This window comes from Linepithema humile, chromosome 7 (genome assembly GCF_040581485.1).
Source record: "Linepithema humile isolate Giens D197 chromosome 7, Lhum_UNIL_v1.0, whole genome shotgun sequence".
NCBI classification, from domain to species: Eukaryota; Metazoa; Arthropoda; class Insecta; order Hymenoptera; family Formicidae; genus Linepithema; species Linepithema humile.
This window is the reverse complement of record NC_090134.1, coordinates 16,172,901-16,198,088: the sequence shown is the minus strand read 5'-3', so window position 1 is coordinate 16,198,088 and position 25,188 is coordinate 16,172,901. Positions and strand designations below refer to the sequence as shown.

Genomic DNA, 25,188 nt, shown 5'->3' with positions numbered 1-25,188 from the left:
AATCTTACTATACCTTAATGAATGAATCATAGTGGCGTGCGGCAATTCGTATAAATAAAATGAACCATTGTTAAAGCCAATAACTAATATATGAGTATCCTGATGATAAGCTGCTGCAGTAAGTTTTGCATCTTTATTCTGCTTGTGGACTTCGTCTGCCAAGTAATGAGTCGCTAACTTTTTGTAACCCAGCATTTTCATTTTTGTATCCTTTTCTTCTTTTTCAGTGTCTTCTTCTTCTTGTGTTCTTGTGTTCAATTCATCTGAAATATGTACTTTTGTAAATAAAATAATATTTATGTTCTATTTCGTTTAGAATTACAATGTCAAAAATTATGTCTAAGGTGGATACATATAAAAAGATACGTAAGACACATAAGATAACCAATAAATTTAAAAAATGCAATTTTTCCTATACATTTCAACATTAATTGCATTAATTATAACACAATATAAAACTTTTTGACAATCTTATAGAATAGAAAATATTATTACCTGATTCTAATAATTTTTGTTCAGCATAGGCTTTTTGTTGCTCCGTTTTCTCTAGAATTTTTTCTACGTCAATATCATCCTCACTATCACTGTCATTAGATTTCTCCCTTTTTGCAAGTGGTTGCCATTCAACCCAATCATCTGGATCAATTGTACATTCCCAGACAAAGAGCCGACCATTTCTGTAAAAAAAATCCAAAAATTTGCATGTTGATTTGTTATTTGTACGAAATATTTCTATATTATAATTCTACACCATAATAGAATTATAATATATGTAAAATAATAAGCAATAAACTCACTTTTCAAATTAATACGATAGAAATAGTTTAAGCTTTTTTACTTACTTGCTAATAGTGTACATATCATAATTTTTATTTTCAAAGAAACATGCTACTATCACATCAGAGTGACCGCCCAATGTAACCCATCTAAAATTCGCCCATTTTTGTAAACTATATACTTTTACAGTAGTATCCTTTGAACCAACCACTAAAAGTTTTGAATCAAAGGACCAAGTAACACAAGTGGTTTCTGCAGTAGCCCCATGAAATGCACGTTCCATAATGAAAGGATTGTAATCCCCAGTTTGTAAGCCTGGTGCGTTGAAAACAAAAACTAAAACATAAAGAAATATACATTATCTCGAGTAACAAAAATTGTTTTACGAGAATAAAATTTTAAAAGTTCAAGATAAACACATACCACCACCTCCTTTACAAACCGCAAAATGTTTTCCATCTGGAGAGAACTTTACACGCTTGGGACGCCCTTTAAATCTATATTTATGTAGAATCACTTTACTTATCAAACTAATTATATGAGCTTCACCATCTGTAAAAGATATGTTTTTTTACAAGTATGTTTTTACAAGCATTATACTTCTACAAATAGACAAAAAGAAATCTTACCTGTATTAATTGCGACTAACAAACTACCATTGGGTGATATATCGATAGTAGTATAATTAAATCTGCTTTCCACAGGAAGTGTCATAGATTTATTGCTAAAAAAAAAATCAGTTTCATATACCATATACAGATCTTCAGTTAACACTATACAACATTTCATTTCTTTTCTTGAAGCTTTTAGATGTATATAATTAGTGTTAATATTATAATACTTACTTTTTCAAATCAAAAATTGAAATTCTATTGCCTACAGGACTAATTACTGATGCTCCATCTGGAGAAAAGAGTAAGTCCCCTTTGCGGTAAACTGTGCCAAGTAAATTGCTGAACTGCAATAAAAAAATAAAAAGCAACATTAAAATATATAAATATATTCCTTCTACATATCATGGATATTGTTAGTCTAGAATTCTTATATTTCAATATTTAAATTACTTACATATTTTATTGATTCTCAATTACTATTGACAAATTATTTATAAATTATAATTTAAATTTATGTAAAAAATTTATCAAAATCAATGCCAGTTAATCTTAAATAAAAGGATATAAACAATAGTTATAGGTTAAAAAACGTCACATACAAAAAATGTATAATAACTTCCGTAATTTAATGCACAACACAATGCATATATTGTGTCATGTTAAAAATAATAAATATTTTACCTTGTATGAAAACTTCATCTTTTTCTTTCAATAATATCAAATGTTTCACAAAGCACGTGTTACGCACTATTTCGGTACAGTGATGCATGGAGTAACTGTGGAGGGCAACATCAAGATTAGAGGATGCTCAACGGCCAGAAAACGCCTAATCGCGTCCCTCAATTTTTATTTTTCGGCTCCATTTTAGCCGGAATTGAAAAATTGTTAACAGGAGCACATGATGATGCAGGAGCTCGTACGAGAGTAGTGTCATCTTTTGGTCAGCTGTTGCAACAGCTGACAAAACCACTGATGGTAAGTGTACCGATGATAAGCGTTTTCGTCATATCCTCCTCTATCATCATGTGCTCCTATTAACAATTTCATAAAATCCGGGCTAAAATGTGATGCAATGTGATGTCAGTGGTGATCATTCTAAGTCTGTTCTTTATAGCTGAACTGGCTGCACTAGTTCAGAGTTTATCTTTTTTCCTCCACATTGGAAGGAGAAAGATAAACTCTAAACTAGTGCAGCCAGTTCAGCTATAAAGAACAAACCTTCTTACTTCACTGCTATAGGTTGTGGAGTGAGTTGACCGGTTAGATAAAGGTTTGCACTGTTTGCAGTATATGCAGTTCAGTGATTACTACACGTTGATTACTACGCGACACGTTGCATTCGGTAAGTTAATAGATTTATTCTTTGAAATTGCGTAAAAACTTTGAACATACTTATTAAAAATGTAAAAAGAAAATACCTAGGTTTGCACAGGTTAGAACACATTTTTATTTTATATACTTTGTTATTATAATTCACAGTTTTGCTATAACATTATGTGTCCCATATTGTGTCACAAGATATAACATTATAACATAAGCATAAAGCTATGTTAAAATATAATTTAATAATTTGAATATTTTTTTGTACAGTGTATATTCAGTTACCTGGAGATAGATTAATCAATCAAAATGTCTGCAAGTGGGGTCATATTGACAAGTAAGTTGCATCAGACTAATGAATGCAATAATAATGATAAAGATAATATAAAATTATATGTATATATTTGATTTTTTAACATATGTAACACATTTAATAATATAATTAAACAACCACTCTTTAAGTACAATGTTAAATATTTTACAAGGTATTTATACATCGGAAAAGCATGGTGATGATGAGATAGGAGATGGATCAGAAAGTAAGCCCTTTAAAACTATTTTAAAAGCAGTGGCTCATGTTGGTAGGGAAAACTTAAAGGAAGAACCCTTTCCAACTGTCTACCAAGATTCTCGCGAAGATGGCAAAAAGTATGATCCAGTATCCAAGTCTCAGTTAAAGAAAGCACACAAGATTTGGATTAGAGAACAGAAGAAGAATGAAGGAAAGGAAAAGAAAGAGGAGAAGCTGTTGGAGGATGAAGAGAAAAGATTGAAAAATCTCGAAGAGGCTAAGACAATTGTTCTAGATGAAGACGAGTCTCTGGCGAAACCAAAACAGATCAAAATAAGAGAAGCTCCAGATCATAAAGATGAAAGAGTTGCACTATACGGATGGGTGCATAGATTCAGACGGCAAGGTATGATTAAATTTATTTTATATTAATTTATATTATTTTGTCCATAACAATTTATAGAGCAATTTTTGTCACAGGCAAGGCTCTTATATTTATCACTCTGCGAGATGGGACGGGCTTCCTGCAGTGTGTAATGACTGATAAGCTGTGTCAAACGTATGATGCCTTGATTCTTGCAACAGAAGCTTCCATTCAGGTGTTTGGAACATTGAAAACTGTCCCCAAAGGAAAGAGCGTATGTCCAACATGATAAACTACCTTAAATATTACGAACATACGATCTAAATAATGTATGCTTATAAATTATTTATTTTTAGGCACCTGGTGGACAAGAATTATCTGTTGATTATTGGAAACTCATCGGACCATCGCCCCCTGGTGGTGCTGATTCGATTTTAAATGAAGAAGCTCAGCCTGACGTACAATTGGACAACAGGCATATAATGATTCGAGGCGAGAATGTACGATATCAAAGCTTTCATGCATTTACATTAATACCATTTTTATTAGAATTAATCATTATTCTACATTTCAGACATCAAAAATTTTAGTAATGAGATCTATATTAACGCAAGCATTCAGAGATCATTATAAAGATCGCAGTTATTACGAGGTAACTCCGCCAACGTTGGTGCAAACTCAGGTGGAAGGCGGTTCAACTCTTTTCAAATTAGACTATTTTGGGTATGCATTAAATATAAATGTACTGTTAACCGCACATTTATGTACGAAAAAATTAATCAATATTTTCTTTCAGGGAAACCGCATTTCTTACTCAGAGTTCTCAACTGTACCTTGAGACATGTCTTCCAACATTGGGGGATGTATTCTGCATTGCTCAGTCATATCGGGCAGAGAAATCAAAAACGCGTCGTCATCTTGCCGAGTTCGTATACAAGTCCCTTTTTAAATTTGTTTTTTTTTTACAATTCATTAATTGTTAAATTAATTATAGGTACTCGCACATCGAGGCAGAATGCGGATTTATCACATTTGATGACCTGCTCGATCGACTAGAGGATTTGATTTGCGATGTGGTCGATCGAGTTTTACGATCGCCGTTTGGCCACATCGTCAAAGAATTAAACCCCAACTTCCAAGTTCCCAAGAGACCCTTCAAACGAATGAACTACAGCGAGGCGATCGAATATTTAAAAGAGAACAATATCACGAAGGACGATGGCAGTTTTTACGAATTTGGAGAAGTACGTATAAATTGTCATTACCTTCTAGCGCCTAATCTGGATGATGACAATAATAGTAATCGTCTTTTGTAGGATATTCCAGAAAAGCCAGAAAGGGAGATGACCGATGCTATTAACGAACCAATAATGCTCTGCCGTTTTCCTGCAGAAATTAAATCGTTTTACATGCAACGTTGTCCGGAGGATAAACGCCTAACCGAATCCGTCGACGTACTTATGCCGAACGTGGGTGAAATCGTCGGTGGCTCGATGCGTGTCTGGGATTACGACGAGTTGTTGGAAGGCTACAAGCGTGAGAATATCGATCCGAAGCCGTATTACTGGTACACAGATCAGGTAAATATCTGGAAGAGAATCTCGTAAATTGCAATTGACACAACATTGCAGATTATGTAATTGCATTACCTATTTTGCAGCGGAAGTACGGCACTTGCCCTCACGGTGGTTACGGATTAGGATTAGAACGGTTTCTGTGCTGGCTGTTGAACAGATATCACATACGTGAGGTATGCTTGTATCCACGCTATTTGGAGCGTTGTCGCCCATAAAAACATTCCCCTGGGATGCGCATAATTGACACGCCACTAGAGATTTTACATTATTGTAGTAAAATGTGCGTCGTATTTAATAAACACACTATTTCAATTGGCTTGCAAAAAGATGTCCTTCGTGTTATCGATTATTCTCTACTCTTGTTCCTCAAAGTGTAATACTATGCATTATTCTGTAAAATGTAAATTTAAAACTATATATAACGTATAATATACGAGTATATGTATTGTCAAAAGCTTATTATCTCTGGTATTTATAATTTGCACATATTTATTGTATGATCAAGTATACAATACCATCGACTCCGCTTACAACGATCCAAACAAAGATTCACAGAAATGTTACATAATCATACATGTATGTGCACAATTTACATATTAAATTCCTCAAAAACTGGATTGGTGTAGATTGTTATTATCATCAGCCTTCGTTTAGGACAGAATACTGACTTTACATGTCCATAGAAGATTCTCTTCACTATGTTTCCTAACAAAATAAAGCATGCTTAAAATCAATTGACTATAAACTATTTTTTTTTTTTGCTATATTTTGTCATATTAAATTAAAGTGCGGAAAATCAATAAAAAAGTGTTCTTTATAAGTGTGCAGCATAAATCAAACAAGTGCGCTCAATTCGACTATACAACTAAATAGTATTATTCAACATGTGCACATAACAAAAATAAATCTTTTGCTGTAACTTATCATTTATGTATAATTATATAGTTAACAGAATACTAGCAGCAATTGTATTTGCGGAAAAATGTAGCGGCAAAAATAATACTAATTTAAAATTATAAATGGCGTTATACATTTTCAAACAAGCTGACTGAACGATGCTTGATCTCGGTTCACGCTATGCTTTTACAAAACTGGATACGAGGAAAACACATTTATCTAGATATTTTCGTGAAACAGTGAAGCTCGATTCGAAAACAAAATTCTCCTATCATTTATTTATCGCTGGTAACATATATATTTAAGTCGTTCGATATTCGTGCTATTGCAACGGTGTATGGATATGCGATAAGCGTCATGTTGCACAGCAATACGTTACTGTAATTATTATCAGGCGAGTATATCACACATTTTGAAAAAAACAAAAGAGATAGAAAGAGAAGTGTTCATCAGAAAGCAACACAGAGTTACAAGAGTTTTGTATTTCACTCATTATCCAAAATTGCCTACTATATTTCATGTACCTTAAGAATAGTATTGTTATCGCATATGTCACATTGCGGAGTAGCGACGATGAGAAAGCATCGAAGAGGAGTTACTTTGAATACACGAGGATTCGAACCAATTTATCGAACTATATTATAGAACAATAACTTACATCGCATCGTTTCTATTTCAACAAATAATACACAGAAATCACTGTCTCACTAAAGAAATATCCCATTTCGCTATCAATCAATAACCGCTATAAAGCTCGGTTAAATCGTCTTTAAATTATTTGCCACGAAACAGTAAAATTCATCCAACTGATTTATAAATACATATATTACATATTAAAATATGAAGGTACGTAGATTATTACATATCGTTTATCGAATCGTTTAATATTACTTTCATGTGTGAAAGGAATGATCATTAGTACTATGTATGCGGCTCCATACGAAATACATTTTTAGGGAAAATACAGTACCGTTTCTAATGTCGTAGCCGTTTCTTCGGTGCTACGCGTTGCTCGTGTATCTGCTCGCTGCTTTGGTTTTTTCTTTTTTTTAATCAGGGAAACACTTTGAGACTATCTAAGATTATAATTTCACTAAGTTTAGACTAAAAGAGCTTCAGTTTTGGACAACAACAACAATATTCGTGCGGAATTCACTACTTTATCATGTAATAAAGTAGTTCTCGAATAAAACAATATATATATATATATTTATATATATATATATTTATAAATAACACCTGATTAGCTTGTTACAGCATACTAGCCATGCAGATACTCATTTGCATGATTTGTATGTGAAAGTAGATATATCATACAACAGCGATCAATGAACTGCGTTGACTTCTTTAACACTTCGCTTCTCATGTGTGTATATGTATATAATCAATAAATATTCAGCTCTTCGCGCAAAACGTTTAATATTCATTTCTCTTTCATCATCTGTTTTTTTTTCTTTTTAATTCTAATAAAGCGTTTGTATTACACAATCGCGTTCTGGCAGTTGACGGACTTTCATCGAACCATCCGCTCCACAGGAAAACAATCGACCCGCGGAGTCCACATGCAATTGGGTAACGCCCTGCCAACAACGAGATCATCACGTTATGCCTCCCTTTCGCATCGAAACAGATTGATAATCGTAAAAGTGCCTTACCTGTCCTATGTTTTTGAAGAAACTAGACCGTGGATGTTCACCAGGAAATGAATATAGGAGAGAATGGACGGTCAAACCCCATATCTGCGGACGAAATCGTTTATCAATCAATAAAATTGCGCTGTAAATTAGCGGAACTTAGAAGAGAATGCAATTCACGCCCATCATCTTCGTTGATTTTCAGGTAATACTGATTAGATACATCAAGAGTCAACGAACGAACAAGAAGCATATATGTTTTAGATTTCACTTACTCCGCGATGCACCTTATACTTCATTAAAACGGCCCTCGAAGAGGCGATGACTCGCTTACCTTGATATCACCATCACCTGCCCCACTAACGAAAAACTCCTCGTGCGGATCAAGCGCTAGACATTTGATGGCCGACTCGTGCGCTTGGAATCTATGCCTCTGCTGTCGTTGCCGCACATCGAATATATTGATGTCGCCTTTCTTGCCGCCGCTGATCAGCAGCTGATGCTGCGGCGCCAGGATCAACGCACTAGCTCCCTGCTCGTGACACATGAAACCTGACGAAGCAGAACGATTTATTAGCTCTGAAACTTATTTTTCACACACATGATGCGTACGAAATTATATTTGTACCTTGTACGAGAGATTTATTTTGCGGAAGCAACGTGTCCCACAGTGCTACATTCCGTCCTTCCGAACCATGTCCCGCAGTGGCCACGAGGCTGCATGCACCAAGGAAGACGAAGTCCGAGGTCACTTTGCTGTGGCACTGATAATTCTAAGACAGATTCGAGAGCGCGCTGTGAACGGCCGTGCCAAGTGACATATGCAACATTAGACAGAGTTCGAAATTCTTACAAAGAACGGTCGAGCGGCTCCTTCTCGACAGGCCACTTGAAACAGGCTGAGGTGACCGTCGGAATCGGCCACGCCGAACTTGTTGCCGTGCTGAGAGAATCGCACGCGGGTGACTTTGGCAAAAGTGCCCGGCGCTCTCGGAGTGGCCACCGCCGTCTGATGTCCCCATTCCCACAACGACACAGAGCCATCCTGCGATCCGGTTAAGTCTGGTGTCGCCGTGTATGAAAAAACAAACACATTATTACATCTAAAGTCGTGTGCACAATTTATGCGAACACTTGCCAAAAATACGCAATGTACGTAAAGAATCGGTGAAAATTAATGTAAAAAAAGTTTCTAATAGATTTAAATCATCTAAAATCCTTCGGAAATATACTCACATAGCGGCAAAAGCGGGTGGGAAGAGATTCTTCTGATTCCGTCGATTTTATGCTTCAGAATCTACCGGAATAAAATGGACGATCGATTGAATTGGCGCGTGAAAAGGTTGGAGATAAAGATATATACATTTATATATTCCAGCAGAATTAAACATAACTTCATGAAACACATTCGGCAATGTTGAGGTATATAACGCACTTTGGGTGTCACGTTAACGCAAAGTAGACTCAATGGAATTGCATAATGAACATGTAGCATGCGTTTCGTTGCAGCGAGTTTCTGGTTAAGGTAATTTGCAACTAGTTTTCGGCTGAAACTGCTTTTCGGCCCACTAGCTTGCGGAATTAGCTGCTCTAACGTTTATCTCTATGATTAGCATTGACATTGAATTGACATGTGGACGTGTACATGAACGTGGATTCGTATTACATAACGAAACATTAATGGAGTTCTACATATTCAAAATTCGTGATGTTCATACTGAAATATGAGAAGCGTAATATTTGTAAAATGTGGACTATCCGCCAAAATTATACAATCGATTGAGAAATTTTGGATTAATACATGCATTAGATATTTCACATTCCGATCATGTCGTTTAACACATTCAAAATCTAATAATATTTGTGATAAAAATATAGTTTCATTCACGAACTACAAATGTAACATCTATGAGAATCAAGGAGCAGATGAAACACTATATTTGCCAATTGAGGAGATGCATAATTGATATATGCCAAAATTTTTACGAAATCTTTATATCATTATTATACTAGGGAAAATCAAAAAGTAAATTTCGGATTTCCAAGTCAATTGAAAATGTCCCTTTACTTTCCGACTTTCTCTAGTACTAATAATATAAGCAAAAAAATACAAAATTAATGCACTGTGCATATTGCATATGAGCTCTTAGACAAAATGATAATGGCTAAATATTTCTAAAAACAGGCCTTACACTTGAGCTGTAAGGTCTTCTTGAAATTCAAATATATCTGACTTGCAACATATGTAAAAAACTGTCAAGAACGCGTAATAATATCTTTTCAGATCTCGTTTTTTTTTTTCACAATAATACTGTAAATTATATATATTTATATGAGTCTTCAACATATTACAAATCAGATATCTGTTTGTTATCCAAAAAAGAGTTAAACATGAAGATTTGCACTAGAATAGACTAGGGTCTGTTAGATGTAAATCTCACCGGCTTTAACAAGTGTTTGCTCCTATCAGCAACAAATTGACAGAAACGCAGGTCGTGGGAGCCAGGAAAAGCAGGCATCCCCTTCATCTGAGCGAGCGAATGAGCCGCCAGTTCAGTGACGCAGACCGAGTTAGATGTTAGGCAAGCATTGAACAAGCAACATTGTCTCCGTCACCACTTGTGCTACCCTAACCCAGTACACCACATTCACGGCTTGCAAAGCTTGTCTCGCAATGTTTTTTTTTATCTTTAATAGCATTCAACAAAGCTGCATTTAAAAATCGACAAAGAGATTGCCGTTGAATATGAGAAGTGACTCATCAAGCTCTCTCAGTTTGGAACAGAAAGAGGTGTGATGAATTCGTTTTCAACATTCACTTCGCAAAGCGAGCAAGCCTTGAATTCAGCCTATCCTGATATGTGAGACATAGTGTGCACGCTTTAGTCTCAATATATATCATGCAATGTATGATTGATTAATAAGTCTTTTGTCTTCGGTGCAAGATAATGTTTCTATACTCGCATCATTCTGTAAAGGTATAATGAATATTGCCCAATAATGTTATTACTTAAAGATCGAAGAGCAGACATTATTATAAGATACATGTTGTCTATGTGAAGTGATGTCAAACAGACAAATATACAATATATATGCAAGGACTTGTTACACATATGATGATCTTGGAATATTCTGGGTGGACAGCACTCTTCCTACTCAAATCCTTACTATTAAAAGCCTGTTAAAAAAACTTTTTTATAATCTCCTATGTGTTGCCAAGGAACTCTCGTTACTAGATACTTATAAGCTACTTGGAGTCTGTATATTGATCTCGAAAATATTGCAAATACTTCCACCATGTGTGAATTACTTAATTTCGCTGGACACAATTTCTTGTATGATTATGACATATTTTCACACTCACGCACGCATACGCAAACAATACATGGTGAGATATACAGTTACGCTCCAAACAAAAGTAAAGACTCTCTCTACTTTGTAATAATAAATAATTATACATAATATAACATAGAGGGAAAATGAAATGCATTTTATCTTACTTAGCCTATGAACTTAGCATTTAAAGGTGAGATGTTAAACGAAAAATGTGTAGTGCAAAAATATATAGATAAAAATTTGGAAATAAAATTAACTAAATTTTTATATAAATTAATCTAAGTTATATTTACAAGATTGGAGTTATGAAAAGTTTTATCTTTATCTTGTTTTTATCATATTCAAAATATTCACGAGCTCTCTATTAGAATATAGAACGTTTGATAAAAAAAGATTGTCTTTCGACTTATGAGATGTGCATCTTATATCTATTTATAAAATAGAAAATTACTTGTATAACTTCATTGAAAAAGCAATCTTGATAGATGAAGGTAATGCGATCTTTTTATATTATTTACTCCGTGTAAATGATGTAATATAATTTGAAACTTACCACACTCGCGCCACGTCCACTTTGACTGGCTATACCTGAGTGAGGCTGAGGACTGCTCGTCTGAGGACTCTGTGCCAACAACGGACGATCTGCTGCTGTCTATAAATTATTTGCGTATAAAATATGAAGTTCATTGTTGTGTAAACTGCAAAACCATCATTAAACCGTACCTGTATTACTAAGAAACTGGTTGGCTGTACAGGCTCTGGATCAGGTTGCTTATTCAAATTGATGATATCAAATTCGCATTCATCTTCCAACCACGACGGGAGTTCTAGGAGCAGGGAAATATTCATTTCTTGCACTTCTCGAGGTGTAGCGAGGGCCATTAAACCTGGATTCACCTGTATACGATCATCAATCAACGACATTAGAGTATACATTGTCATCTTATAAAATCGAAATTACGAATCCATCCAACAGAAGTTTACATAAAATATTCTTTTCGTTATCTAAATTCGATAGCGTTGAAAAAAGTTTTATTAGAAAAAACGTTACTATAGTTGAAAGAAAAAAACAGAAACCTGATTGAGACAGAAGGCACTGATGCTATCTTGTTCTTTGTGGATGATTTTTTACAATAGTTGAAAAAAAAAACAGAAACCTGATTGAGACAGAAGGCACTGATGCTATCTTGTTCTTTATGGATGATTCTTTACAATAGTTGAAAAAAAAAACAAGAACCTGATTGAGACAGAAGGCACTGATGCTATCTTGTTCTTTATGGATGATTCTGACTGGTTCCGGCAAACTTGTAGTGCCACTATCACTACCCTTATCTTCTCCAGTTCCACGATGCACGCTGTCGACGACCGACTGGTTACTTTCAAGTATCGTTGACAGGGATCTTCGCTTTCCGAACACTGCTCGAATGAAAATATCCTGAACCAATTCCTGCCTGATCAAGTAACACCACAAGCGATTGGTAGGCGCTGCGGATGCCAATCGCGTGCTGAAATCGTAAAAATATTTTTCTCTCTTTTTGCTCTCTCCTACTTCAACTTTTATGCAAAAAAAAATTGCATTTTGCTTACTTAAACGGTGTATTTCCTTTCTCTAACAAGGATCGATACTTATGAATGGCTGGTTTTCCAGGCGTAGGAGAAGGATCTGGCGCACAGCCGGGTATATAAGTCACCGACGGCGGGCCTTTAAGCTCCAATTCTTCGCGCAAAGAATCTTGCCACTGGGCGACGATCGCCAGTGTACCGTGGATCAACGGACTACTTACAGGTAATTCTGGAATAAGTAACGTATTTGTCAATACATCGTTATAAATTATATACTTGGGATATCTAAAAAAAAAAAAAAAAAAAACGTTCCTACCTTGCATTTCTATGCCGGCAACAGTTAGAAAGTCTTGTAATTGCTGCTGCAGTATTTTAACTATTGCTAATCTCATCACGCTCCAACTGTACGAGTTGGAATTACTATGCTCCGTATTATCCTTTGGTTTGCTCTTTGGCTTCGTACTCGTATCGAATACGTCTTCCTCATCGTCCGTAGAATCTAAGTCCGACACCGCGGAATCAGATGAGTCGTAGTCAATTTCATCCGCGTACTCGGTCTCTATGCGCGGCTGAAAAAATAACGTAATCACTTTTTATAATTGTATTTTTCGTAAAACAATGGGCAATGCATAAAATCCCTCGATATCCAACCTTCATGAGAAAATAGGAAATCATGCTCATCTGCGGCGAAACAAACTGTTCCCTATACGTAGGTTTATCCTCTTTCATATTTGGTTGTTGACCCGTAAATTGTCCCAGTAGTTTCATATTCAGCTTGACGCGTTGTTTGGTCAGTGACGTCATAGTGTTCCACATGCCAGTGGCGGTACTTTGGATCTCGCTCGCCACACTATCGGTTCGCTCGACGCTGTTTACGTTACCCTTAAAAAGACACATAAATAAAACAAATATTCGTGACACACACACACACACACACACACACATATTGAAAAATCAATTATACCTGGCTACTTGTACTTGCTACGCGCAACAGCTTCTTCACTCCACCGCCAAAAAGAGAAGCCCACGTGTTGTTATCAAAGCGTTGTCCCACGAGCCTGTACAAAATGTGACTGTCACAACTCGACAGAGCGTAGATGAAGAGGCTCATGTACGTCGCGACGAAAGCCTCGCAGAGAAGAATATTCAGCTTTGGAGTGTCCTCGTCCTTCTCTCGAGCTAACAACGCGCGCAAATTCGTCACGCCCGGCCACTTGGAAGGTGAGGTAGTTATGCATACACCATCATCCGTTGAATATCGTCTATGATATCTATTTGAAGCTACTAAGTGACCACCTGAGAACGTTTCCACTTCGGCGACCGCTGGGAAACTGAAGACAACACGTATGCATTAACATCCGGTTTGTTTTTAAACATGTATATAATTATACACATTGTACAAAAAAATATGTAAAACTAATTTAATGAAAAAAATGAATTACCTCTCTGGCTGATGATGCTTCATAACAAACGTATCTGAGTCACAAAGTGATTGGTAAATACAGGCGCTAAGAGCTACTGCTAGATCTCTCATGATGAATACTTCACAATAATGCGTATTTCTGTTAGGCATCGGCGGATTGCGTAATTCTACTAATGTTTGCAGCATATCATGCGCGAGAGACTACAAGAAATATGATATTAGATATAAATTGATGTCAATATAAATTGATGAAGATGAATCGATAAAAATATCGAACCTGCAGATGTCGAACTGGATCAGCTACGACAGTCTTATTGCAAGCAACGCTGGCGCTTAACAGAGGTAACGTAGTGGGGAAAGGAAGAGGACTGAGCAATTGTTGTTGAGTCTTTTCCTGTTGCAATTCCTGTAGCAAAAGTACCAGTTCCATTCTTACTGACGCTAGGCCGCCTCCCGATGCGCCGTGCAGAGAACAATACGATAACAATGTCCTCAATAATGTTTCGTTAGCTGAAAATTGCAAAAACGTTGATCAATTCGATGTTTTACTCCTTATTTTTACAAAATACAATATTAAATAATCTTATTAAGCTGCACATCGATTAAACAATAATAAGATAAAATTAACGCAATCCACCTTTAAGCCACTTCTTCCTCTTTGCAGCTCTCTGTACTTTAGCTTCAAAATCTAATTTCTCTGCTACTAATATTTGATGTAGCGTCGGTTGCTCGCCAGGCTTGTATGGCGGCACATCGTCGACCATTCCGCCTTCGTCTGAAATTTATTCCTCTATTAACACACCGCCATTGATTTTCATTATCTCACAATTCTCAAAATTGTTATCATATTACTTATAATAATTATACATGCGAAAGAAAAAAAGAATTACACTCTGTCACGATGTTCACATCTCCGTCTGCGTTAGTACTGTAACTGCAAAGCTGCCTCAATGCATCCACTTCTCGTTCTAACCACACGTACAGTTGATATCGCAATTGACCTCCGTCCACTTCGAAACCCGTCGCTAACGTCGACAGTTCTTCCATCAAGATCTTCAGACAAGCCACGAATTTCAGCTGTTGCGCCATGATGTCTAACTGACCAGCCGATTTTGCCCCGTCTTTTAGAACATTGATAATTTATTATCAATCAATAATATAATCGTATAAGAATTAACTTAGATCGCAATAAGAAAACAATTGCTTACTATCATCATTTTCTAATTTATGTGGCTCATCTTCTTCTTTCTTGTCAAGTTTCATGCTTATGGGAGGAGTGTCGATGTCTTCAGCTTCACCCGCATCATCGTCGTCCCAGTTTAACTCTAATTTATCCTCCCCGCGTCTGGAGCTTTGAGACCATTCGAATGATGACGCACCCCAATCAACAGAGCTTGTTACTTCTGCAAATATTTTGTATTTTTAGTAAATTCTCAATAAATTTTTACTTATAACAATAACAGTTCTGCGTACCTTTGTCATTATTTACTGCATTCGCTTTATTTTCCCAATTGATGATACCGGTATCTATTTGAGCATCTTGAGCTCTGGTCTTACTCGGGCTATTAAGTAAGCCTATTGGAACAGAAAGATTATAAAGTTTGAATTAAAAATTCCAAAATTGTCAATCAATTGATATATAAATGAATATAAATAAAAATATATGCATGTTACGTACTCGGGGAGTCCTCGCCGTTTGTGTCCATAACTTTATTGGGTAATTTTGACAAAACTTCAAGAGCGAGAGCTGGACAGCCAGCTTTAAAGTGTGCGTGCGCCGTTGTGAAATACAGCTGCCTCTCCAACGGCGTAATACTATCTTCCAATAGTAACTGTTTGTCTGGTTGACTCTTCGTTTCTGTGCCGTAACTAAATCCTGAGATTACCACCGAATGTCCTTTCTTCTTGTCTTGCGCGGTGGACGCAATGTATTGTCTGATTAATAATGGATGTGTGCGGAGATAAACGTAGAAATTGAAGACGTTTGGATTCGCTGGAATAAGAGATTGAAGAGTCAGGCGTTATTCCAAGAGCAATTTGATGCGCGCGCGAGAAAAATTCGTATCACTTACCTGTCGTTCCCTCCGGCTTATCAGATTCATCGTTATACTGCGGATGCATGTGGCCGACATTGGTCAGCAGCAAAGTATTGAGAGAGCCGGAATAGTCCTTCAAGATCCACAGAGCCATGCTGCGTAAGAAGGGATCCGGATGCACTCGGCTCATATCCTGATTTTGCCCGTCCTTGTCGCAGCCTAGGATCTCCTCGTACAACAACCTCCTCATATTAGGTGACGACGTATCGTTCTCGTAGAGTCTGGCTATCACCATCGCGAGCTGAATGTCGTTCAGTTTGCTCAAGCACACGTCGATAGCATCCTTGAGCGCGCCGGCCAGCAAAAAGAACGCCGCCGCGTGATCGAACCGCTGCTTTCCGAGGAGAGCAAAAGCGTTCTTCAGAGCCGCCTTTCGCCACCTGTTCTCGGCGAAGTTGTTCGAGAAGAAGGTGGTCATCCGTTCGTCCCGCTGGTTCCTGAACAATCCCCACACTAGATTCTTCTTCTTCATCGCCAAGTAGTAGATCGCCGCGTCCAGGGGATCCTGCTTGAACTGGAAAGCGGCCTTCGCTATCTTCTCCACGCATTTCTTCAGCACCGTGTTGCTCCTGATCCACCAGCCCACACCGAGCTCCTTCAGCACGGACCACTTCGGTTGGCCTTTGGCGTAAGATGGAATCAGCCCCAGCAATTCTTCCTCGGATTCGGAATGAAACGCCCACACAAGATTGTTCGATGCGATGCCTTGTTTCTGGAATTGCGCTCTCTGCGCCAGCGGCAAGCAGCGTATCAAATAATTGTAATGCTTCATCGCCAGGAGAAACCTGAGGCCGCAGTCGTCCAACGAGTCGGTGGACACGGTCTCGCCGTCCGGAATACCCGTCAGATTTTCCTTGGCGATCGCATTCTTGGCCGCGTCGATCGCGAATCTCTCCGCGAAGTCGATGTTGCACGTGGAGACGGTGTCCGCCAGGGCGAGCAGATGCATCTGATCGAGACTGGACAGTCCCGGGAGATGAGTGTGCGTCAGGAGACGCGACAGCAGTCTGCCTTGCCTCGGGCCGAAGTGCGATATCCCTTGCCTCTCCGGCACCGACGACCGTCTGTCCTTCTGCCGCGAGCATTCGTAACCCTCGTCCAGCATGTCGTCCAACGATTCCCCCTCGTCCAGGTTGCTGTCGAATAGCTCGTTGTAATCGTGCTTGTCCTCGTTCTGCTGGTGCGGTATGTTCGTCTCTTTGTCGGCCATCAGCAGGGTCCACAGCGGGAGCGGAGAGATCGAGGTGATCTCCGCGTAGTCCAGCGTCAGCTCCTCCGGTATCTGCGTGGTCGAGCCCCTCGGCTCCAACGGTGACGTTGTGCCCACGTAACTCACCGACATTGTCCTCGATCGCGACCATCCGCGCTGCTTCACCAGACTCTCGTCGTCGGCGCGCAAAGAGCAGGAGCTGCCTATGCATCGAACGAGATGCGCCAGTATAGCCTTCACCCACCTGATCTTCCCCGAGTTCAATAGCTCCATCAGCTGTTTGGGATGGTACTGCGGCAAGACGGGACACGCTATCCTCGACGCCTCGAACAGCCCGTAGTCCGGCATGTAATCGAAGTTCAGGTTCTCGTTTTGTATGCCGCGCTTCTTCTTCGCGTCCAGCATAGTGAGATTGATGCTGCTGACGCGCGACAGATGCGGCATGGAAGACACGTTCGCCAGTCGCCTCTGAGACGTCTCGTGCGCCAGCGTGCGCAGATCTTCGTCGCGCAGATTCCGACTCGCCTGGAACTCGTCGGACTCCTGATGCTGCAGGTTCGAGTGGAAGCAATCGTTCTTCGGGTTCGGCTTCCACTGCGAGTACACGTGCATCTCGGAGTCCATGCCGACCACCAGGATGCCGTCCCGCACCCAGGATATCTGCATCGGCAACGGCGGCAAGCCGTCCGCCGTCGTCAGCTCGATCTTGCGCAGCTTCATCCACCGGATCTCGTCGACGAACTGCGGCTGCGCCAGCGACGAGGTCTTTCGCAGTATCGGCCTGTTGTTGCTCTGCGACTCCTTCATCGCTTTCATATTCGCCTGCGCGAGATCCGAGCACACCGGCGTGAACAGCATGATCTTGGAACCGACGCCAACCGTCAAAATGTGCGAGCCGTCCTCCTTCGACACCCAATCGAGCTGCACGAGGTGCTTCTGCGTGAGCGGACACGTGTTGCCGTTCTCTATAATCGACTTTCGCAGAGATTGCAGGGTGCTGAACGACGGAACCGCCAGCAGGCCGGCTTTCGCGGAATCCCCGTTCTCGCCGTTTCTCGAGGACCTTATGTCCTCGTGACTGAGAGTCTGCAGCACCTGAGTGAGCCGTTGCTTCTTCTGCAAGAATCTACTGTCGTACAAGTAGCTGAGGTCCAGATGCTGGTCCACCGGTATTCGCGGCAGATGAATGTTCTTCAGATGAATCGTGTCCTCCAGGATCCACTCGCTGCCGCCCGTGCTCTCGCACTCGTATATGGCGACGCAGAGATTCACGTAGCGCGAGTCCGGGTCGCTCTTCGTCGGGCGCGTGAACGACTTGCCGTACTTGTACGCGCAGGCGATGCGCCCGCTGTAGGCCGCGCTTATGTTCAGCGGCTGACCGGTGATGTCGATGGTGGACTCCTGATCCTTCCTGGTCATCTCCCACTCGCACCACTCGTAATCCAGTTTGTCGTCCGGCCTCTTCGTCACCTTGCACTTCCAGAAGCGCACGGTGCTGTCGCTGCACGCCGTCACGACGATGTACGGCGCGAAGCAGGCGGGATATATCGAAGAGCTGCTCAGGTGTCCCGCGGCGGGAGCGGCGTGAATCACCTCCACCCCGTCGGGCAACGGCAGTTCCTGCGTGCAGACCTTCGTCGTGGTGATGAGAACATGGCTGTTCTGATGACGGCGGTGCAGGAACGTCGATGAGTCCATGTCCGCCTGGCTGTTGCGACGGCTGCGATTGCCGGTCTGACTGGGTCTGCGCGACCGCCTGCCCTCGGCGTGGCCCAATCTACCGGGCGTCCCCTCGTCGTCCTCGTCCTGAACCAAGTGCGAATCCGGCACGTACATCATCGAGCCCGACAGACCGCTGGTTTCCGGCTGCGACGCTATCACCAGACGCCACATGTGCACCGTGGTGCCCTGCTGCGTCCGCTCGAGAACCACTATGTAGAACGGCTCCTCGAAGATCGCGGACTGCTGCAGATCCACCATGGCGTCCAATGTGGATTCCATCAATCCGAGATCGTTGATCGACGTGTCGATGCCGGGCAGCTTCTCGTCGTTTCTCTCGCCCGTGATCAATTGCTCCTGAAAGACGTGGAGGAACTGCGTGTTCTGCCAATCGTGCGTGGCGTCGGCGATGGCGTCCAGCTGTATGACGCATCCTGGTCTCGCGGTCGATTGCTGAGACACTATCTTTATCCGATCGTGAATAGAGTGTCGGACGCCGTCGTCCGACGACATGTCCGTCGAAAGACTGGCCATGGAGTCCATCATTCTGCTTCTCCTCTCGCTGATCGACACTTCCGCCAGTAGTGTTCTGGCGTCGATGACAGCTTGATAGACCCTGAGGCACTCGCCGTCGCTAGCCACGAAGCAGGCACTGGGAGAATTGGATAGATTGCCCAGTGTCGTGCTCGGCAGCAATGTCGGGATCCAGGCTACGTTACTGAACGCCGATATCTCGGGCGAGTTGATGCGCGCCAATTCGGAAACTCCGCCGCTCTTCGACAGAGGCCCCACGGCGTCCACGCGCCACAATATCAACTCGCTGCAAAAGCCAGTGGGCGACAAGACGTCCTTGCTCTTACAAGTATCGTGCTTGATGCTGATATTTTCGCTGGATTCCGCCGACTGAGTGCCAGGGAACTCGGGTATATTATGGTGGGAGGTCGTTACGAGTAAAGGCAAGACGGGATGGCAGGTAATGTCGTTCACGCGGAAACGGTGCCCGGAAGCCCTGCACGCGTGTCCTATGCTCAACACTTGCGAGAACTTGGTTTTATCCGCAAACGTTAGCTGCCATAAGTTCAAAGTGCCATTCGAGTGCTTCGACACCATGGAAACGATCGGACTAGGATGAGCCAACAGATCCGCGTCTTGTCCATTCTTATTACCCTCCAGCGCGTTAGCTTCGGTCTTCGTTTGATTCTGATCGTTCGTATTTTCCATATTTTTCAATAGTTCTTGACCAGCCTTGGAAGTCAGTGTGGATTGCTCTTCATCTTGTTCTATGAGACTAGGTAAGGGCGTTGCGACCTCGTTGGCGTCGTTTGGCTTCGTCGAAGACTTTGCAACCTCGCGGATGTTCAGTAAGGGTCCACCGGTGTTGTGAGAGTACATCGATACATTGTGACTCATCGTCGACGCGTCACCGAGCGGGAACGCGTTCGGGATACGAGTGGAAAATGAAATCTGCGCCTGTCGGAAAGATCCGGGATGATATTCGTCCAGCCACTCGATATGCCAAATCAAAAAGCTTCCGTCTATCGGATGTATCGAGAATAACAAGTCCGGATTGTGATGCCAATCACGTAGCAACGTTTCTATCTTTGTGTCCAACGAATCCGGCGCGTGATTCATCGTAGACGTTGCGTCTGTTGCTATGGAATTAATGGAGGTTGTATTGCTGTAAGAGAAAATTAAAACATATAAAGCTTTATATACGGATCTTTCTTAAAATTACATATTATATTAATATATTAAAGTAATTATCAGAATTAATTATCGGATATTAATGTAAACTTTAACGAAGTAGAAGATTCTTTTCTAAAAATTTACCTCAGACTCGGATGAGAATGCACACTGTGTGCTAAACTGTGATGAGATGAGGTAGTATGCGCAGTATGATGTTCATCACTACTGTGATCTTCTTGACTCATTGACCGGCCACCAACGGCTGGTTTCTGAACTGCTTGTAGTCGAACTCCTTTCTCTCCTTTCTCTCCTTTCTCTCCTTTCTCTCCTTTTTCTCCTTTCTCTCCTTTTTCTCCTTTCTCTCCTTTCTCTAAAAGATACATCATTATTAGTAATTATGTTCCTTTAATAATCTGCGCATCTGTGCAAATACATGTAAATTCGCACTTGTAATTTCATCCTCAGAATCGTGTTCCACATGTTCAGCATGTTGATCTTGATGCTGCAAGCCTTCCTCTTTTTCCACTACTTTACGAGTCAACTCCTGCAATATGTTTTCGGCTTGCATGCTGAAGTGCATTTCTTTGTTATTTAGCCAGTGTAAGATAAAATTCGGTTCTCTTTCGGGGTCTCCGGTAATTAGGCTTGGTACTAGCGGTATATCTATAACATGAACGTATACTACCCACTGACGATTACCAATATTTCAACAATGTTAAAAATGCAATACTAACGTAAGGAAAAAAAAAACGGAAACGAAATTTCTATCCTATTTTATGCACTATATATAATGTACATTAATACTGTACCAGTTTCTGCGTTAATACTAGCTGCCAAATGGAAATGCATTCCTGGATAATGACCAGAAGTTTGGTAATTATTATGAAAATCGTGTACAGAATATGTAGATGGAAGCGTTGGTAAAGTCGGCGCTGTATGGCCAGCTTGATGCTGCTGTGCTTTAGCATGTCGCCGAATATGAAAACACGTTCTGAAAGCAAACACCGTGAACTATTTGTGCGCTATTCGCGAAATGTTGACGTTAAAACAAAAGTTTCTTTCTATTTTAAAGTAACAAATAAGAGATAATGCACTCTTCGTACTTCATGTGTTTAAGTCGTTGCATAAACCGATGTTTATGCATATTATGATGGCGATGCTTGCCATGATGACCGTGCCTGTCCGAGCCTTCAAACTGACTCATATTAGCTAGACCTTCAATCTCAGGCGGTATCGTTTCTGCCCACACTCGGCAAATATTATCACGGCACGAAGTGACCAACATATTGGACACGGAACCCCTAATTTGACAAAATACATAATTAAAAAATAGATATTTACATTGTTTGGTGAAAAACCAATTAAGCCTCAGCTTTCAATGCCTCATTATATGCGAAAAATCGCTATAAAAACTCTTCGTCATAAACAAAGGGCCACTTTAATGGCTCATGTAAAATTTCTATTATATATGCTACTTACTTTGGCATGTATTTACTTGTCTTCCGCCAAGAAAGATGCGTTACAGCGCGTGGGTGTGCAATGTAAACGAAACTATAATTGTCATTACCGACTGCTTGGGAAAAGCTAGTGTGATCCAAGCTTCTTGCTGGAAACACTAAAAGTACAAAAGCTTTAGTAGCTGCTCATAAATGCAGAAAAATTCTCAATTCATTCCACTTAGTGAAACATACATTGTTTGTTCTCGAACCATATCTTGACCAATCTATCGTTCATTCCTGTTGTTGCGAATAGAGTGCCATCGGGACTAAAACTCATAAGATGCACTGGCGTGGCGGTACGACATTTCCATACACAATTCCATCCGCCCGGATCATTTGCATTGGATATGTCCCCAGGTCCAGGACTCTCAGCCTCTCCTCCAATCGAGAATGTCACCGCACCAGCTGCTAAAAAATAAATTTACGTATTAATATAAGTAAAATTAACCTTAAACGCAACACAATGCACATGTCTAGAATGCAAATAAAAGAAGCATATTTAACGCCTAGCAGTTTAATAATATAAAAAATAATATCTTAAATTATCTATTCATTTGTGTAAACTTATATTTCGCAGCACAGTTTAAAATAATGATTCATACCGTTAAATATAGCAAGCACAAAAATTGAAGAAGCATTTAAATAAACATATTGAAATTAAAAGGTTTTATCAGCTCACAATTTTTATATATGTAGCAAAATCACAAAATTTCAACTGCAACAGCATTAATTATGAGAACGACTTCATTAAGCATGGCTTATGCATATTTTAAACTCTAATTATGTTTCTTGTGCAGTTGTTTCGTACATTCTGCTCGAATACGCAAATAATTACATATCTTTCGTGATAAGTTAAGGCAGTATGTAATAGCAAAGCTGTGGTATATTAACATGCATATAACATCAACGCTACAAGGTTCATTCTCAAAAGGAATGAACTCACGATCCTGAGAAGTATTTGCTGTAACATTAAGACTGCTTCCAGCCGAGCTGGCTTCTTCTGTTTGTAATGTTTTCGGTTTTGCAGCTGCAGGTAATATTGCTGCACCAAGTAATAAAAATCATAAAAATTCTAATATCTTGAAATTAATGAAATGTTACATACTTATAAACTTATACTGACAATTATCTTATTGTTTTTTTTTTTTTTATTGAGGATCCTATTGTTACACATGTGTCATGCACATAAAATCTAACTTTTATTACAAAGTACTGCTATTTTAGCATAAATTAGAAGTGATTTCCCATAATTGTGCAAGATTTATTTCTATAGAGATATAGATTTGATTGAAAGATAATTCATGAGGGAATTTACTTACTGTGTTCTTCTTGAAACGGCATAATATTTTGATGCCATAATTGCAACAGTTCTCCACCTGTTAACAACCTTGTTCCTTCCAAATTCCATGATAAAGAAGTGATGTTTGATTCTGTTTGCAGACTTCCTGTTTGAACCCATCTGTATTCTAATTGCTGTAAAAAAATTTTTATAATTTTGGTAAAAATTGATAAATATATATATTTAAAAATATATAACAAGAAAATAATACAAACATGTGAACAGGTGCTATGTATAAGCGGTGTTGGCTCAAAAATGCAGACTTGATTTTCATATGCTGCTGCTATTTTTCCTGTGTCTGTACTACAGTCCAGACAACTGATCCTAATATAATTATGCACAGCCCCAGGAATTATTTGGACTCGTTCAAAATTATTAGCCAAGATCACAATATTACAACCAGCTGCATACGCCTGAATGGAATAAATAGATTAAATAGATTAAATTATTAAATGGTTTATCTTCAATGTCATCTTTTCGTACGTTATTATATCAATTTCTGATCATGTTACAATAAAATATCATCAATATATATTTTCCTCTCCTTCTGCTAATAATAAACCGAATTATTTAACAATTTAACAGTTAATTGCCGAGTATTGATAAGAAGGAGAATGTCGAGCACAATATATAGACATCAATAATAAGTATATGACGTTTTCATTGTTTGTCGAGTGAAACTGTACACTCAGAGACACGCACAGCCGTGTCCTACGTTCACGCCTAATCAAAGTGTCATTCGATCAGCTGACTTCCATAACGCGAGCGTATCGACTTTTTCGTCGTACGATCGCGTACGAAATTTCGCACGACTTGACCGCAAGGCCAGCTAATCATGAAAGACACGTCCCACCGTTTCGCGCCAATGACGACGACTGTCATGAAGGATGACGGACTTACGGTGAAGGAAATCCCCTCGACGGAGCCAACGGCGTAACAGCGATCGCCCGCATTGCAGGCGCCGCTCAGTATCTGATGACAATTCATGATCACACGCGTAACACGAGACGTTAGATCATCGTCCGGCGTAACTAACCACTCTTGCGATCACGTCGAATTTTACTGAACGCTGTCGACGTAGAACAGGCGCCGTTCAGCTCGACTTGGCCGCCTCTACGAAGCCGAAGGACGCCTCGAAATTGACGCGACACGGCTATCGGGCGACCGCGGCGCGGCCATCTTTAAATCGGTCTTCTCAAGTGATATGGCCACATTTCTTAGCACGTAGTGACTGGCTGACTAAAGGCGGCTTCCGGAGCGCATGCACGACAGATAGCGCCTCTGCGGCCGCGACGTCAACAGCCGCGCGCGCATATGCGAATTCGTGTATCGATGCCGAGCGAGTACGGACGGCTAAAGTCAACAGCTCTTATGTTATCACGAGCGAAAGATAAAGATTGCACTGATTACAGTTGTCCTATCAAGTTTCTAATAAATCTGCATATAACACCTCGTTCTTTCATTTTCTTTCACCTTTTTTCGCAGTCTGAATATGCATCTCTTTTGTTTTTAGATTCAAGAAAATGTATCTTTGTCTTTTTTAGCTTCTCTTGAAAAGAATTAGCCTTCGTATGTATATTTTTCTATTTTTCAAATTAGCTGACATTATGATGATCATTCCGT

General features: G+C 40.0%; 3 protein-coding genes across 15 annotated transcripts in view; 1 reads left to right on the top strand and 2 right to left on the bottom strand.

The window, feature by feature from the left end:
* LOC105677894 (periodic tryptophan protein 2 homolog) overlaps positions 1-4,870 on the bottom strand; it is a 7,414-nt gene extending 2,544 nt beyond the window's left edge. Inside the window, exons 1-8 of one of the 2 annotated variants that reach the window (XM_067358658.1) lie at positions 4,852-4,870; positions 2,073-2,167; positions 1,623-1,735; positions 1,407-1,501; positions 1,201-1,329; positions 843-1,113; positions 496-677; positions 14-263 (exon numbers count right to left, since the gene is read on the bottom strand). In XM_067358658.1, the coding sequence (XP_067214759.1) occupies positions 14-263; positions 496-677; positions 843-1,113; positions 1,201-1,329; positions 1,407-1,501; positions 1,623-1,735; positions 2,073-2,090 (1,058 nt within the window). In that variant the 5' untranslated portion in view covers positions 2,091-2,167; positions 4,852-4,870. Of the gene's footprint in view, positions 1-13; positions 264-495; positions 678-842; positions 1,114-1,200; positions 1,330-1,406; positions 1,502-1,622; positions 1,736-2,072; positions 2,322-4,851 lie in introns of those variants that run through there. The other variant, XM_012376779.2, reaches the window with a different exon arrangement.
* Positions 2,548-5,780, top strand: AsnRS (asparagine--tRNA ligase). Its single transcript, XM_012376802.2, has 10 exons — positions 2,548-2,733; positions 2,982-3,048; positions 3,197-3,628; positions 3,703-3,860; positions 3,943-4,086; positions 4,161-4,309; positions 4,383-4,511; positions 4,581-4,830; positions 4,903-5,166; positions 5,247-5,780. Exons 2-10 carry the CDS (start codon positions 3,021-3,023, stop codon positions 5,376-5,378), a joined length of 1,686 nt encoding a protein of 561 aa, XP_012232225.1. The 5' UTR covers positions 2,548-2,733; positions 2,982-3,020; the 3' UTR covers positions 5,379-5,780.
* Rbcn-3A (Rabconnectin-3A) lies at positions 5,635-25,188 on the bottom strand. 12 transcript variants are annotated; one of them, XM_067358645.1, is made up of 32 exons: positions 24,466-25,188; positions 23,781-23,978; positions 23,546-23,699; positions 23,170-23,268; positions 22,419-22,634; positions 22,207-22,342; positions 21,831-22,028; positions 21,537-21,718; positions 21,175-21,408; positions 20,872-21,097; positions 16,089-20,719; positions 15,695-16,009; positions 15,490-15,591; positions 15,225-15,419; positions 14,907-15,137; positions 14,654-14,791; positions 14,294-14,526; positions 14,036-14,217; positions 13,558-13,924; positions 13,245-13,475; positions 12,910-13,162; positions 12,618-12,822; positions 12,268-12,535; positions 11,754-11,927; positions 11,584-11,682; positions 10,136-10,222; positions 8,931-8,991; positions 8,548-8,756; positions 8,323-8,467; positions 8,029-8,246; positions 7,716-7,799; positions 5,635-7,640 (listed from the first exon to the last, which is right to left on the bottom strand). In XM_067358645.1, the coding sequence occupies exons 1-32, from the start codon at positions 24,550-24,552 to the stop codon at positions 7,524-7,526; spliced, it is 10,275 nt and encodes a 3,424-aa protein (XP_067214746.1). In that variant the 5' UTR covers positions 24,553-25,188; the 3' UTR covers positions 5,635-7,523. The 12 variants fall into 12 exon arrangements, with proteins under 12 accessions (XP_067214746.1, XP_067214749.1, XP_067214747.1 ...); XM_067358648.1 differs by having other exon boundaries at positions 20,872-21,079; XM_067358646.1 differs by having other exon boundaries at positions 22,419-22,631.

What these genes read in the sequence shown, in the direction of transcription:
- AsnRS (XM_012376802.2), top strand. Translation starts at nt 3,021, where the DNA reads ATGTCTGCAAGTGGGGTCATATTGACAA. An exon ending in GCATAGATTCAGACGGCAAG is followed by an intron (nt 3,629 to 3,702) that starts GTATGATTAAAT and finishes TTTTTGTCACAG; the next exon opens with GCAAGGCTCTTATATTTATC. An exon ending in CTGTCCCCAAAGGAAAGAGC is followed by an intron (nt 3,861 to 3,942) that starts GTATGTCCAACA and finishes ATTTATTTTTAG; the next exon opens with GCACCTGGTGGACAAGAATT.
- Rbcn-3A (XM_067358645.1), bottom strand. Translation starts at nt 24,552, where the DNA reads ATGAATTGTCATCAGATACTGAGCGGCGCCTGCAATGCGGGCGATCGC. An exon ending in ATGGTTCGAGAACAAACAAT is followed by an intron (nt 22,343 to 22,418) that starts GTATGTTTCACT and finishes TTGTACTTTTAG; the next exon opens with TGTTTCCAGCAAGAAGCTTG. An exon ending in TGTGAACATCGTGACAGAGT is followed by an intron (nt 14,792 to 14,906) that starts GTAATTCTTTTT and finishes AATAAATTTCAG; the next exon opens with ACGAAGGCGGAATGGTCGAC.